Source organism: Leptosomus discolor, chromosome 1, assembly GCF_034619465.1.
Source record: "Leptosomus discolor isolate bLepDis1 chromosome 1, bLepDis1.hap2, whole genome shotgun sequence".
NCBI lineage: Eukaryota > Metazoa > Chordata > Aves > Leptosomiformes > Leptosomidae > Leptosomus > Leptosomus discolor.
The window spans coordinates 168,319,680-168,332,324 of NC_141391.1; the positions used below are offsets into that span (position 1 = coordinate 168,319,680).

Here is a 12,645-nt window from a genome sequence, read left to right on the forward strand (position 1 = left end):
CTTTCAAGGATTGAAAAAATGAGGCCTACAGGGTTTAATGTCCCTTTAACCCTCTAATATGTCAAGTCTCATTACTCAGCTCTATCTCCGCATGTGATTTTAAAAGATTGTTTATTCATCTCTTGCTCTTACTCTAAAGTTCTCCCCAAATTTCCTGTTTTATTTCAACAAGTCATTGAACAACCTGAGATTTTGAAATTAATGTTTTCCTTTTGCAGTTTATTTAGGATGTTTTCTAAAACTGTAGTGGCTTGGAGACTATCATTTTCCCTTGTATTTTAAAAACTACACGTGTTATCTTCCGGGTTGTCATGACTCATTCCTTTTTTTGTTTTCTTTTGAGCATTGTGGCACCTGAGAAAATCAGAGCCTCTGCATAACAAGAAAATAAATACACATTCACAGGAAATAAATTAATGATCACAGAATACTTTTTTGGAGGTGTTTACCTAATGAAACTTTTTCTGCAACTGAAAGCAAAGTAATTGAACTGAAAAGCCTTGTTGTGAGTCACTAAAACTCAAGTTGCTGGAGAACGGGAGTTTTAAAATACTTTATCTGTTTCTCTGTGCAGTGTATTAACTGCCATCGCAATGATCTCTGCATGTATCCCAAACATATAGCAAAAATTATCTCTCTTCCTACATGCTTTTTAAAAGCCGGATTGGCTTTCTTGTTTTGTGTCTGTGAGTTGTAGTGTTTTATGCCAAAAGTAGTCCCAGGATCAGTAAATTGGCTGTTGGAGCGAGCTCTTTCCTCGTGTAAGAAAGAACAGCATATCAATCTCTTGGTAGATACCTTCTGGGCATAGTATTATTTTCATATATAGCCTACAGGAGTGATTTCCTAACTCTGAGAATACAGTATGCATATGTAAACAAGGTGCCATGAGAAAGCCAGTATGTACATTTGTAGCAGGACAGCTGTTAAGTGGTGTTTCAAGCCCTTTCCTTTTCTTTTCCTAGTACATGTGAAGTAGCATGTGAAACAGATTTCATCTTGCAGGTGAAAAGGAATAAACTACCTTGTATACTGTGTAGTAAGATAAAAGTATACATATGGCCAGCTTCCATAAAGTAGCTAATTTGTTAAAATTCGCACCTTGCTTACCCTGTAGTACCTTGATGGTGTACCTGTACCTTGTTAAGTTTAGGTCCAGCTGCTGTCAAAATCTTATGTCACAATGTTTAATTGTTTTACTGTCTTCCTACTGTTTTGTAGTTCAAAAAGGATACTGCTTTAGGGTGAGTGGCAGGATTCTGCCACGGGAGTACCTCTTGGGTGACTAGAGATAGTCCCATAGGGGACCCTGAATACCAGGAGAAAGGCCTCTGTTCATGTGGAGCATTACAAGGGAAGGAATATCAAGTTACGTTTGCAAGACAACGTCCAGAACCATTTGTCCCTGTTTCTTGGACAGATGCAGGTGAACATAACTTGTTCTTGTTCTTTTGCCATTCCCAAGTGCAGAAGTTGTTAACGTAATCTGAAACGTATGGGCATGAACATAACCTGGGAAAACGTTCCTTTAGCAATAGTAGGGTTTATTGCAGAAAAGGTAGTGCTATTTGATTTTTTTTGCCTCAGTTCAACTTCATGTATCTTTTTCTCCCTATTGCTATGCTGGGCAGGCAAGATAACAAGAGGTAAAAATTTGAGGAGAAGGTTTAAAGCTGTGTAATAATAGTGCATAAGACTTCACTGTTACTGGCTTTGCTGCTTATTCATGATATTGCCTAGGAGAAGACACACAAGCATTTTTAAGTGAGGTCCTCAATTGCCAAATCCCATCATCTGAAGAACAGAAACGGACACTTTAAGGCCAAAAAAGTTGAGAGTAGAAATTGCTCGAGGGTGTTTTCATCCTCCTCTAAACCAACTTGAAGGTAGAATAAGAACACGTGCTAGTTAGGCAATAAGGAGTGTTGATCTCAGAGGAGTTCAGCAGGATGAGAACGGGTGTTACTTTTTTCCTTGGCACACTAGAGGAGATAATTCACCAGAGGGATGAAGTCTGTTCTCTGTGCTGTAACCTGAAGGTGGAAAAAGAGCATATGCAGTGACCGGCACAGACTATGCTAATGGCTATTTATCGTTAGAAAAATAATGTGCTTTTAAATACACTTTTTTTAAAGGGTCTTGGGTGTGTTGGTATTTTTAAGTATCTTTCTTTTCTTCAGCACTGAACATGGTGTTGGCTGTTCCTAGATGAGCAGCAGATTTCCTCTTGGTGTTGGCAGCTTTGTTAGTCACTTTATTTATGGATTTCTTCCTTTGCCTAGTCAAGCACATCAGAAGCTATCTCTGACTGCTTCTGTGGCTCCTAATAATTTAATCTGTTTATGCAAATAAAACTTTGTGTTTCTGCTCTTACATTAGGGTTTATTACTGGTAACCCATGCTGCTAGTCTGGATGCAGGGATCCTGTCTGAGAAGTGGGGTAAGATTGGAGGAGGGAGCAGGGGAAATCATAGTGATTCTCTATGCTTATCTTCTGAGTAAGACAAGACAAAAAATCCAATGTCCATTCCAAAAATTCTTCTGAAACTTTTACACATTTCAGAAAGTGAGTTTCGATTGACTATAAGTGCTGTTGGCTCTACCACAGGTGAGATGTTCCTGTAGTTAATTATCCTTTAGGTTTAATAATAATTTTAAAGCTTTTTTCCTAGTTTGAACTTGTCAAACTTCAGTGGTGACCTATGGGATCTCTCATTATATCTTTTTCCTGATTAAAGAGCCATCTGTTATCAAAAATCTTTCACATATGCACAAGTCTATGTAGTATTACCATCTCACTTCTTAAATACTTGGTTAAATTAAGCAGGATGAGCTTTCTTGCGATTCGAGACATGATTTTTAGAGCTTGGATACTTCTGTAGTTATTTCTTGCATTCGTCCCAAGTTTTCATCTAAGAATGCCAGAAGGTGACATAGCTCGTCACTAACAGTCTGGCAGGTGCTGTGTACAGAAATAATTTCAGCTCCCTTCATATTTTTATATTTATCTCCTTGTAAAAAAAGAAAAAAAAAAAATTTACTGCTTAGCTGCAGACCTGCATGGAGCTCTCATAACTATCTACAATAATTCCAAATTCTCTTCAGCTTTTACTTTCCTAAGTGTAACCAACCATCTTTATTCCTAGATGAACAGTTCCGTGTGGCACTGTGAAAAAGACCATTGTCCAAACAACTCACCACTCCATGCATTTTTTTGTGTAATGTTTCCTTGATTATATTTATTGTTTTTCACCAAAGAGGCTTGCTTATGCTTGTCACTTAACAAAAAGTCATTCTCATATGACTTCCAGTCATTCCTTACACCTTTATATATATCCGTTGCCTCCTACTTAGTTTTCTTTCTATTCAGGGTGGGAAATTGTCCCTTTCAAAGCACGGTGTTATGTAGAACTGGTTTTTATCCACAGAGGGTGAATTGAATTAGTTTATAATCAACTGAACTTTAATTCTTGATTTCTGATTGAAATCCAATATACTTTTACCCTTGCCTAGCTGCTGTGATTTTTTTCTAAGTTCATCGCTTGTATCTTTCAGAAACTTAAAGATATTTTGTTGAGGAAAACAACTGGTATGCATTCCCTTCCTGCAGTCTGTCCTCTCACGTCATATTTGCGTTTGAAAGGGCTCTTCACCACATTCCTTTCTAATTGAGCAATTGACTGAAGATCTGTATTGATACCAAGACTGTAATGTGCCTGTTAATACATTGACCCATATCTACTCTGGATGAAATGAACAATCACTTTAAAGCGGATAGTGGTGTCTTTATTATAGCACACAACTTGCTGGTCTCTTCTGTCTGTCCCAATACTTTTAAATGTTGAAGTGATTTGAAAAAATCTAGTAGGCTTCAGAAATCATATTGAATCTCACTTATTATCAGAATTGAATTTTTCTTGCTCTGTTCATTATCCAGGTTTTCACTATTGGCATGCAAATAACTGGTTTGTTTCTTTGTATCCCCTTACATTTTCATGTTTTAGTTTTGAATATTATATTCAGGTAATGGTACCATATAACTTCTTCCTAATAAATACTAGTTGAAAGCCCTGCGGAGTAATCTAGTTTGCTATCCAAAATGTTAACGTAGTCCCACTATAGAGAGAGGAACTTCCAAGGTTTATGGACTTCAGCTTGTGGAGTGGGACAAATAATCCAAAAGATACCATTTACCTAGGCAGTGTTTAATCTTCTGTACCTTCTGTAATCTGTTTCTCTCATTTGGGCATCAGGAAGGATTCCCAAGCAGACTCTCCTCTCCTGTTGTCAGGGAGCTTTACTAGCTTAATAAATATTACTGAACAGGGCCCAGGTCTACTACTGCATTGTGTTCTGTTACAATCTGGGCATCTCTTCCTCAGTTTCTGCCGTAGAAAACAGACTCCTTTATTGCCATCACTTCATTCGCCAACCAAATGCCTTGTCTGAAAGTGAGTGTACAACTCTCTTCTGCTGTTCAGGATCAGTAGTTGCCCCATCCAAAGGGTTATTTTTCTTCTCTAGCAAGCTATTGACTCTTCACTCTGTGGGAAACCTGTCTTTGGACAGGAAGCAGAAGGTGGTACAGCTTTTGCAGTAGCTGGTAGTTGGGTCGCTGTTGGCTGTCATCAGTGCTATAGGGAGCTGTACCTCTGGAAAGAAATTCTGCGTTCCCTCTTGGAAAATGTCTGAAAAATTGTCTCTGCCATCAGGTTTACCTCTTTGCTAATATAATTGCAGCAAGGACAGCTATTCTAAGTGCAAGTGGAGTCAGTCTGGATACCATTGAATGATTCATGTCCTAGAAAAACATGGTTTTCCTGTTTCTATAGTAGAGACATTGTTTCTGGCTGTCTGCTTAGAGCAGTGGCTTAGTGTTTGGGAAATGCTTGCAACTGAGGGCATCTGCCTTTTTTTTCTTTCCTTTTTTTTTCTTTTTTTTTTTTTTAAACTATCTAGATTTCTTTCAAACAAACAAACAAAAAATTCCAAAACAGAAAAAACCCAAAGCCTGAAACTTTATTCTCATATTTCTAGGCTAGAAATTAGGATATATTTGTGTATCTATAATAATAATGGTGATAAAAAGCAATGAAATACCAAACCCACAGTTCAAAGGGAATAATAAATCAATGGCTTACCCAATCTCTTTGCATGTGAAACATTAATTAGCATGTTTTCTTGAGAGTTTTATTTAACACACGTATGACTTCCTGAAAGTATACCAAAATACTATTCAAAACAAAGGTAATAAATACAGAGGTAGTACATAACAAAAAAAAAAGAGAAACTTGTTTACCTTATAAATCAGTTTTCATATGTCAAAAATCACTCGAAGCACTTAGAAATCTGAAATTATTCCAGCATATGGAAACAAATTGGTCATAAAAGATCTCCTGCTCTATTAAAATGTTTCAGGCATACCTTAAAAAAACCCAAACACACAAAACAAACAAAAGAATGAACCCCCAAACCACCCAAAACCAAACCACAATCAAAACTGCATAATCTCCAAGTTCCTCGTGCTCCTTTTCTTGCTGTCCACTCTCCCCAGGGTTTATCATCTTGTGCGGTCAAGTGGGTCATAAGTCGTAGCAGTAGTGACTGTTTCTAGGTCAGTAACATGTTGGAAAGAGTCATTTTTATAAGATGCACAGAAATAGTATTTTATTTTTACAGTAGGAAAGGACTGAGTTGCTGCAAATTACTGCATTAACTTCACACCACAGACTGATTTCACTGAACTGATGGTAGTGACGTGCCAGTTTTCCATTTACGGTAATCCATCTCAATATTGTTGGAAGGAAGAGGAAGGGGAATTTTAGGTTACGCGTTTCCAAAGGTGATAGAGGAAGGGACTGTACTGTCCTGGTAGTTACCCTAGTTGTTCTGTTATCTTCATGGCTTATCATACACAAGGCACTTAACATATTTGCACCGTTTTTAAATGGTATTATAATAGTTCAAACTGCAAAACCAGGGAATTCTGTTTATTATCATCGTACTTTAGCATCTGAGCAACGACATCCACTTTCATAAAGTTAAACTTTTTTAATGAACAAGTTACCCTTGGAAGATTTTTCCTAACATTCCTTGATTGCGCCTGTTAAAACAAAGGCAGGCAATGAATAAAAAAGCTGTGGTAGGGAAGGGAGGCATGCTTTTAAGAGAAACATGTATACATACACACACTGAGATAATGTAGATCACATGATTTAAATGTTACAAAACTTCTAATAATACTGTGGTGCAGGTGAAGTTGTTCTGTGGGCTGATGGTGACTAAAGTCTTTGTTTTCCATCCCTCCTAGAAATTAAGAAGCCACCAGTGGCCCCTAAACCAAAATTTGTGGTAGGACACAAGGCAACGCCTCCACCTGTTGCACCGAAGCCCGATGTTGTGCTTTCTGGTGTTATACAAGCAGCAAGGAAAACCAAGCCAGCAATTGCACCAAAACCAAAGGTTCTCAAGAGCTCATCTGTTCCGGAAGTTAAACCTCCATTGTCTACACGAAAAAGTGCAAAAAGCTTTGAGGAGCACAGGGGAGATTCTTCTCAAACGCTAGACCACTTGAACTATAAAAATGAAGCCTCGGACGGGAGTACTGGTAACACAGCATATATTCTACCCATGTCATCTTGCAAATTTGAATGTGTTCGTAAGCTTGGAAATGGGGAGAACACCTGTAAGACTCAGATAATTTTTGAGCACTTTGAAAACTTAGAGAACATTAAAGTTGGTGAAAAAACCTCACTAGCTCTGGGCGATAGTCACAATGAAAAACTGGCGAATAGAAGTCAGGTGGTTTTGAAAGCCAGCATTTTGGAAGAGAAACTTAAGGATGTTCTAACTCATAGTGTGTTTCCTAACAGCAGTCCTGTGAGGCACAGGTATGCAGACAAACTTGACAAAGGGGATGGCAGCGGTTCCAAGAACGACGTTAAAATAGAGTTTATGGAACTTGTACGGTCTTCATCGTCTTCTGAGATAGCTAAAGAGAAGCAACAAAATACTGACAGTAAGCTCACTGCTGATGAGTTTCAGATGTCTAATGTTTGTCCTGTTTTGGCTGAAAATAACCACAGCTGCTCTTGCCCATTGGACCAGGAGATCCTGGAAAATGAAAATTTAAGTAGCAACAGTACATTTTCAGGTGAAATGGGTATGAAAACAGATGCTGATAAAGCCATCTCTGAAACCTCTTCAGTCCTGAGCTCAAAACTGCTTCCTGTCCCTAAGCCAAGAAAGCCACGTGCTGCATGTCTAGTCCGTCAGGATGGCATAGACACCACAGGAGATGGAACAAAGGAACCATTTAATTCAGAGAAAGCTTCCTTTGGGCTTGTGGACCAAAGCTTTAAAAAGCCAGCAAAAATTAATATCATTGTTCAAAGTGTTTGTTATAACAATAATACAGAAGTGCTTCATCCTGAAAAATGTGAGATAACTCAAAGCAATGCAGACAAAATGCATCAGGTGAAGGAACCTGCTATGGAAGAGTCAACTTCACAAACTCTTCTGCCTCAGTTGTCACACAAAACTTCGGATTTGGTGGAAAGTGTTGAATGTTCTTTAGATGCAGACCATAACTTAGTTGACTCCATGAATGAGATGACAGATGATAACAGCATGCTAGATGCTGTGGACAAAAGGACTAACTTTGTCAGGTGTGATGCTTTGTCCATGAGTTTGCCAAAGCAACTCAAATTAACTAGCAGTCATCACTCATCTGCTTCAAATAGCCTCCATGTTTCCCCACAAAAATTAGAAGATAAAGAAGTTAAAATCAAGGATGAAAGTTCTCCAAAAATCGTTCCTAAGAAACCACAGAGGCACAGCCTTCCAGCTGCTGGCCTGCTGAAAAAAGCTGCATCTGCCGAGCTTGTGGAGAAAAGTTCTTACACCTCCAGTGAGGACAAATCAAGCAGCCTTCTGGAAGGATCTCACTTCACACATCCACCAGCCAAGGAGCAAGGTGCACTGTCATCCTGTGACATACCCAAACGTTCTTCTGAGAAACCCGTCTGGAAGTTACCTCATCCCATTCTTCCGTTTTCAGGAAATTCTGAGTCATTAAAAACTGCTAACGTTGCTACCAGCTTCAACCACTTGACTGTTGTGACGAAGCCTAGGGCTAAATCTCTCTCTTCTGTGGACATGGAAAGGACAGACAAGCCTTGCAAAGACCATCAGAAGAAAAATAGCTTGAAAAAGTTTCTCAATATGAAACTGTCGGTTTGCTTAATGAAAAGTGACTTCCAAAAATTTCTGTCTAAAGGCAGCCAGTCAATGGATGGTGCTATTGCCAACATTTCCACTGGGGACGGGTATGGAAGTGGGAACAACCGGAATATAGCATCTGTAGGCAATGAAAGGAAAGCTAAATCTGCCAAGGCACATTCCGTAGAAATAAGTAGTCCCACATTACAGAAGAAGAGGCAGAGAAATAGAAGTCAACCTGAGATGCGAAATAACCAAAGGCTGGAGTCTTTAGATGGGCATGTGCTTTCAGGAGAGAATTTGCCACAAATGCATTCGAATTCTGTAACCAGTACTTGTGCTCCAGAGTACGAGAATGTGCGTCACTATGAGGAAATACCCGAGTATGAGAACTTACCTTTTGCTATGGGTGCTGGGAGAAATCTCTGTTTTGAATGGCAGAACTCCAGCAGCGTGGAAGACCAGAGCCCTGGCTTCTATGAGGTTGAGGAGCCTTGTGAAGCTACAAGCAGGCGTTTGAGACTTGGCAGGTAAAATAAAGAGAAAAGGGAAGTTCAGCACCTCCATTGTAACTCTGTTGGTTGTAAACATGATTAGATGATGACTTGAGAGGCTGTACCCCTTTCGTTAAGTGCCAGCAGGACAGTCATTGCTGTATATCTTTCTATATGTTTTTGCTATTTTGAAAACTATTTGCACTTGGTAAAGAGTCAGGAGGAAAAGCAAGCTAGTTATTCCTCATATATGATCAAAATTTGGGAAACTAACATATGTGCTTTTCCAGATTTGATTAAATCAAATCAGATATAGTCATGTATGTGTATCCAAGAATACTTAAATGGAGAGGAATGAACCTTACCACAATCTCAGAATGAACTTGAGTAAGTGTCCATAGAGTGCATAGTTGCTAGGTTTGTAGGGGGAATGGATGTATTTTTAGATCAGCTGATAGAGCTGGGAAAAGCAGACAAGCTTTTGGGTATGCAAATTCTTCATCAGGTCTTGAAAGCTTCTTGTGTATAACAAAAAATAGTGCCTCTCCCTGAGTATAGTTTTCTGTATCTCCCTGTGCTCCCAGCAAAGGTAGTAGTGGTGCACGAGTTCTATGTGACTCACACAGAATTTTACTGAAAGGTGGGGTTTGGTGACTCTGCAGACTGTTGCTGTATTTTGTTGTCTCGGGAGGTGGTGGAGACAGATTATATCAGCAGATTCAAAAGGGATTGAACTGATTCATAGATAAGTCCAAAACAGATGCTAAATGGAATAGGCAGGAACAGATATTTAAAAATTTGTAATACTGTGAATGTAGATGCTTGGAAGAGGAATGGGCCACAGAGGGTGGTCAGGCGCGTGCGTGTGTTCTCCTTAAATAGCATCACGTACTGTATCTGTCAGGGTATGGTAACAGGTGAACCATTGTTTTGACCCAGTATGGTATCATTTAACTTCTTAACTTCAGCTAATAAGTTGGTCTTACAGATGGTAAAGATTTCTCTCAAACCAGCAATAAGGATTTGAATTAAATTTGTAGCCTGTTTATCTCATAGTACCCAGCAAACTTCTTTACATTGTTGAGAATACACGCATAATGACAAGAATAAATGAGGTAGCTTATAGATAGTCACATTTAACTTCATTTTGCACTAAGCTTTATTTAATTTTGTATGTGTGTGTAGCAATTACAATTGTGCTCCGAAGAGTCTGAGAGCAGGCCGTTCTTTAGGGGAGCATGTTCTCTTATATAGGAGGAGACAAACATTTTAAATGGCATCCTGTGTTAATAAGTGCTTATAGAGTTGATACTCACAACATCGGACTGTTTGATAGAAAGCCTGAAAACTTATCATGGGAAGTAGGATTTCTGGTTATGGGCTTGGTATTGGTGTATTTATTCATATCGTTGTTGAGTATTTTTCTTGTTAACAGTACAGTGTTTCTTGGTTTTGTCTTTGGTATACATTAAGTTCCTGACCAAGTGTATGCTTTTTGTTTAAATTTAATCTGTGGGTATCTTTCAGGGGTTTTGACAACATCCTCTTGGTATTCCCTTGATTTGGTTTACTGATGAAGGGTGAGACCAAACTTAAATAAGGATATATTTTATGCGTTTATGCGATCTATTTTGGTTTCTGTTGTGGTTCTGGATCCAGGTGAATGTTTTGTCTCTGCTTTAGGAAAAGAAAAGGACATGTATGAGGCATGGTAGACATGAGACTGCTGTAGCTTCTTGAGTTAAGTTCTGTAGTTTTCTTATCTGTCTGAGTATGTGAGATTTATAGTTATTCCCTTTCCACACAAACCTTCTCCAGCACTGATGGTGATTTAAGGGTTTAAGTGATCTCTGGCGCCCTGGCACTTCTGCACCTGTAGCTGCTTCATAAGCTGGATGCTCTTGACATAACTGGGTTTGTGTTGTGTTTTTCTTTAAAAAGGACACATAGAAAACCATAACCAGAGCCCTTTATATAAGTGTTTATTTTAAACTAAGTTATATAATCAGAAACTACCTTAGAAAACAGTGCATGCAGTTACTTCAGCAGATTTCAGGTAACAAAGAAATCCCTAGGAGAAAAAGGGGACACAACAGGGCGGTGGTCTCCTGACCTGGATCAGCTGCTGTTGGAAAAGCAGGTATAGGTATTCATTTTGGCTCTGGCTTGGGAGGTGCAAGGATCCTTGCCTGGACAGAGCCAGGCAGGCAGCTTCTCCATTTTTCCCATCCGTCGTTATCTCAAATCCTATGAAGCTTCTTTATCAATGTTGTCTTACCTTTTCTGCATAGTTCTTTAAAAGCCTTTTATCATTTCCTGAGCCAGGTGGTATTATTATAAAACCGGTTAGAGAAACAGTGCTGATGTTATTGAAATAATTACCGCTCGTGTTTTCCCCAGCCTGTCAGAACACGCACTTAGCTCTTTTTCATAGATCATGGCACATAAAACTCCTGTAATGCACTGCTAATGCAGTTCTCAAAGCAAATTATCTTATGATTAAAGCCAACATACAAATGAGATTGTTCTTCTGAGAAATTCATAGACCCATTGCCTACACTTCTAGTCAGCACATATGCAGTATATTAAGTCTGAATGACAGGCTTGCCAATACCAGAAGAGTTCAGTGGTGGTGGTGTCTTTACTCCATGTTATGTTTCTTTCTGGAAGAAGAAATAAAGTTTTCATAGTGTACCAAGTGCTTTGGTCATTACTGAGAAATTTCCTCCCAATCCCATCTGGTGAAACCAGTATCCTTTAATGGAGACTGGTAACAGCTTCTGACACTCTTCTCCTAACTTCATATGTCTTACTAAATCCAGATATGTTTTGTTTGTTTGGGATTTCCTCCAGGGATTTAAATGCAAATTGTGGGCCTGGGTAATTAACGCTGGGTATCAGTTGTCACTTACCACTTGATTTTTGAGTTATTCTATGTCAGCCTCCCTTCTACTGAAGGTGAGCTTGGCTTTGAAAGGAAGAGAACCAGGGTCCTGATATGGTGTGTGAACCACTGACATGGGACAGGCACTGCTGATGGGAGACTGATGGGTTTTGAAGGAAGTATTTATGCATTGTTTATCCTCCTCTTAGTGACAAACCTTTATTCTGAGGAGCACAGCAAAATCTTCCTTAAAACTGAAAGTAAAGTTGAGTGTGCATTTGTCCAGTAATCTAAAGATGCAAAGGAACAATGAACATGCCTTGGAACGTCTGTCATGCTGCAGAAAACAGAAACTTAAACTTTTTTGTATCTTGTGGGCTTCCTTTTGGAATTTGTTATGTTGTTCTAGGCAAGAGAATTGTACTTCAGGTTGGGTGAGTGTGCTCCTTCACCCTTCAGGGAATAGCATACTGTATTTACTGGCTACTTTTGACAATGTTCCTTCACGAAGTTGTGAATGTACATGACTGCTAATTGATTTTGACAAAATTTATAGCTGTGTCATCTTTCTGGCTAGGATTTTTCTTTGGAAAGGGCTGGGCAGGGGGGCAGTACCATGTGACAACAATCCTTTGAGATCTTAATGTTGGTTTAATTAAATACTGCTTCCTATTTTTCCCACCTCCGCTGACTTAGAATAATCCATTGGTTTTCCACAAAGGAGCATCTCGATGCAAAATGTAAGTTTAGTTTTCCGGACTAAATTCTGCTTTGGTGACTTGAGTCCCCAGAGGTCAATTAAGTGTCCATGAAAGCCTTCCTGCAGTATTGAATTTAGTATTGAAATCTGTGTGGTTAAGCACTTTGCTTTGATACATACTACTCTTTGATCTACTGAACTTTGTTAGGGTTGAGACATGCTTCTGATGAGCAGTATTGCACCAGATAAATGTGGTGATTTAGGGATTGGTTGCGTTAGGGAAGAGGTTTTTTTGCAATGGCAAAATTCCCATTCAAGAACACTTCAAGAGAAACACTAAATTAATA

The 12,645-nt window shown here is 39.0% G+C and overlaps 1 protein-coding gene across 1 annotated transcript in view; it reads left to right on the forward strand.

Moving 5' to 3' along the window:
- FGD6 (FYVE, RhoGEF and PH domain containing 6) overlaps window positions 1–12,645 on the forward strand; it is a 71,049-nt gene that overhangs the window by 3,302 nt on the left and 55,102 nt on the right. Inside the window, exons 2-3 of the mRNA XM_086461839.1 lie at window positions 4,383–4,451; window positions 6,311–8,750. Of these exons, the coding sequence (XP_086317965.1) occupies window positions 4,383–4,451; window positions 6,311–8,750 (2,509 nt within the window). The remainder of the gene's footprint in view (window positions 1–4,382; window positions 4,452–6,310; window positions 8,751–12,645) is intronic.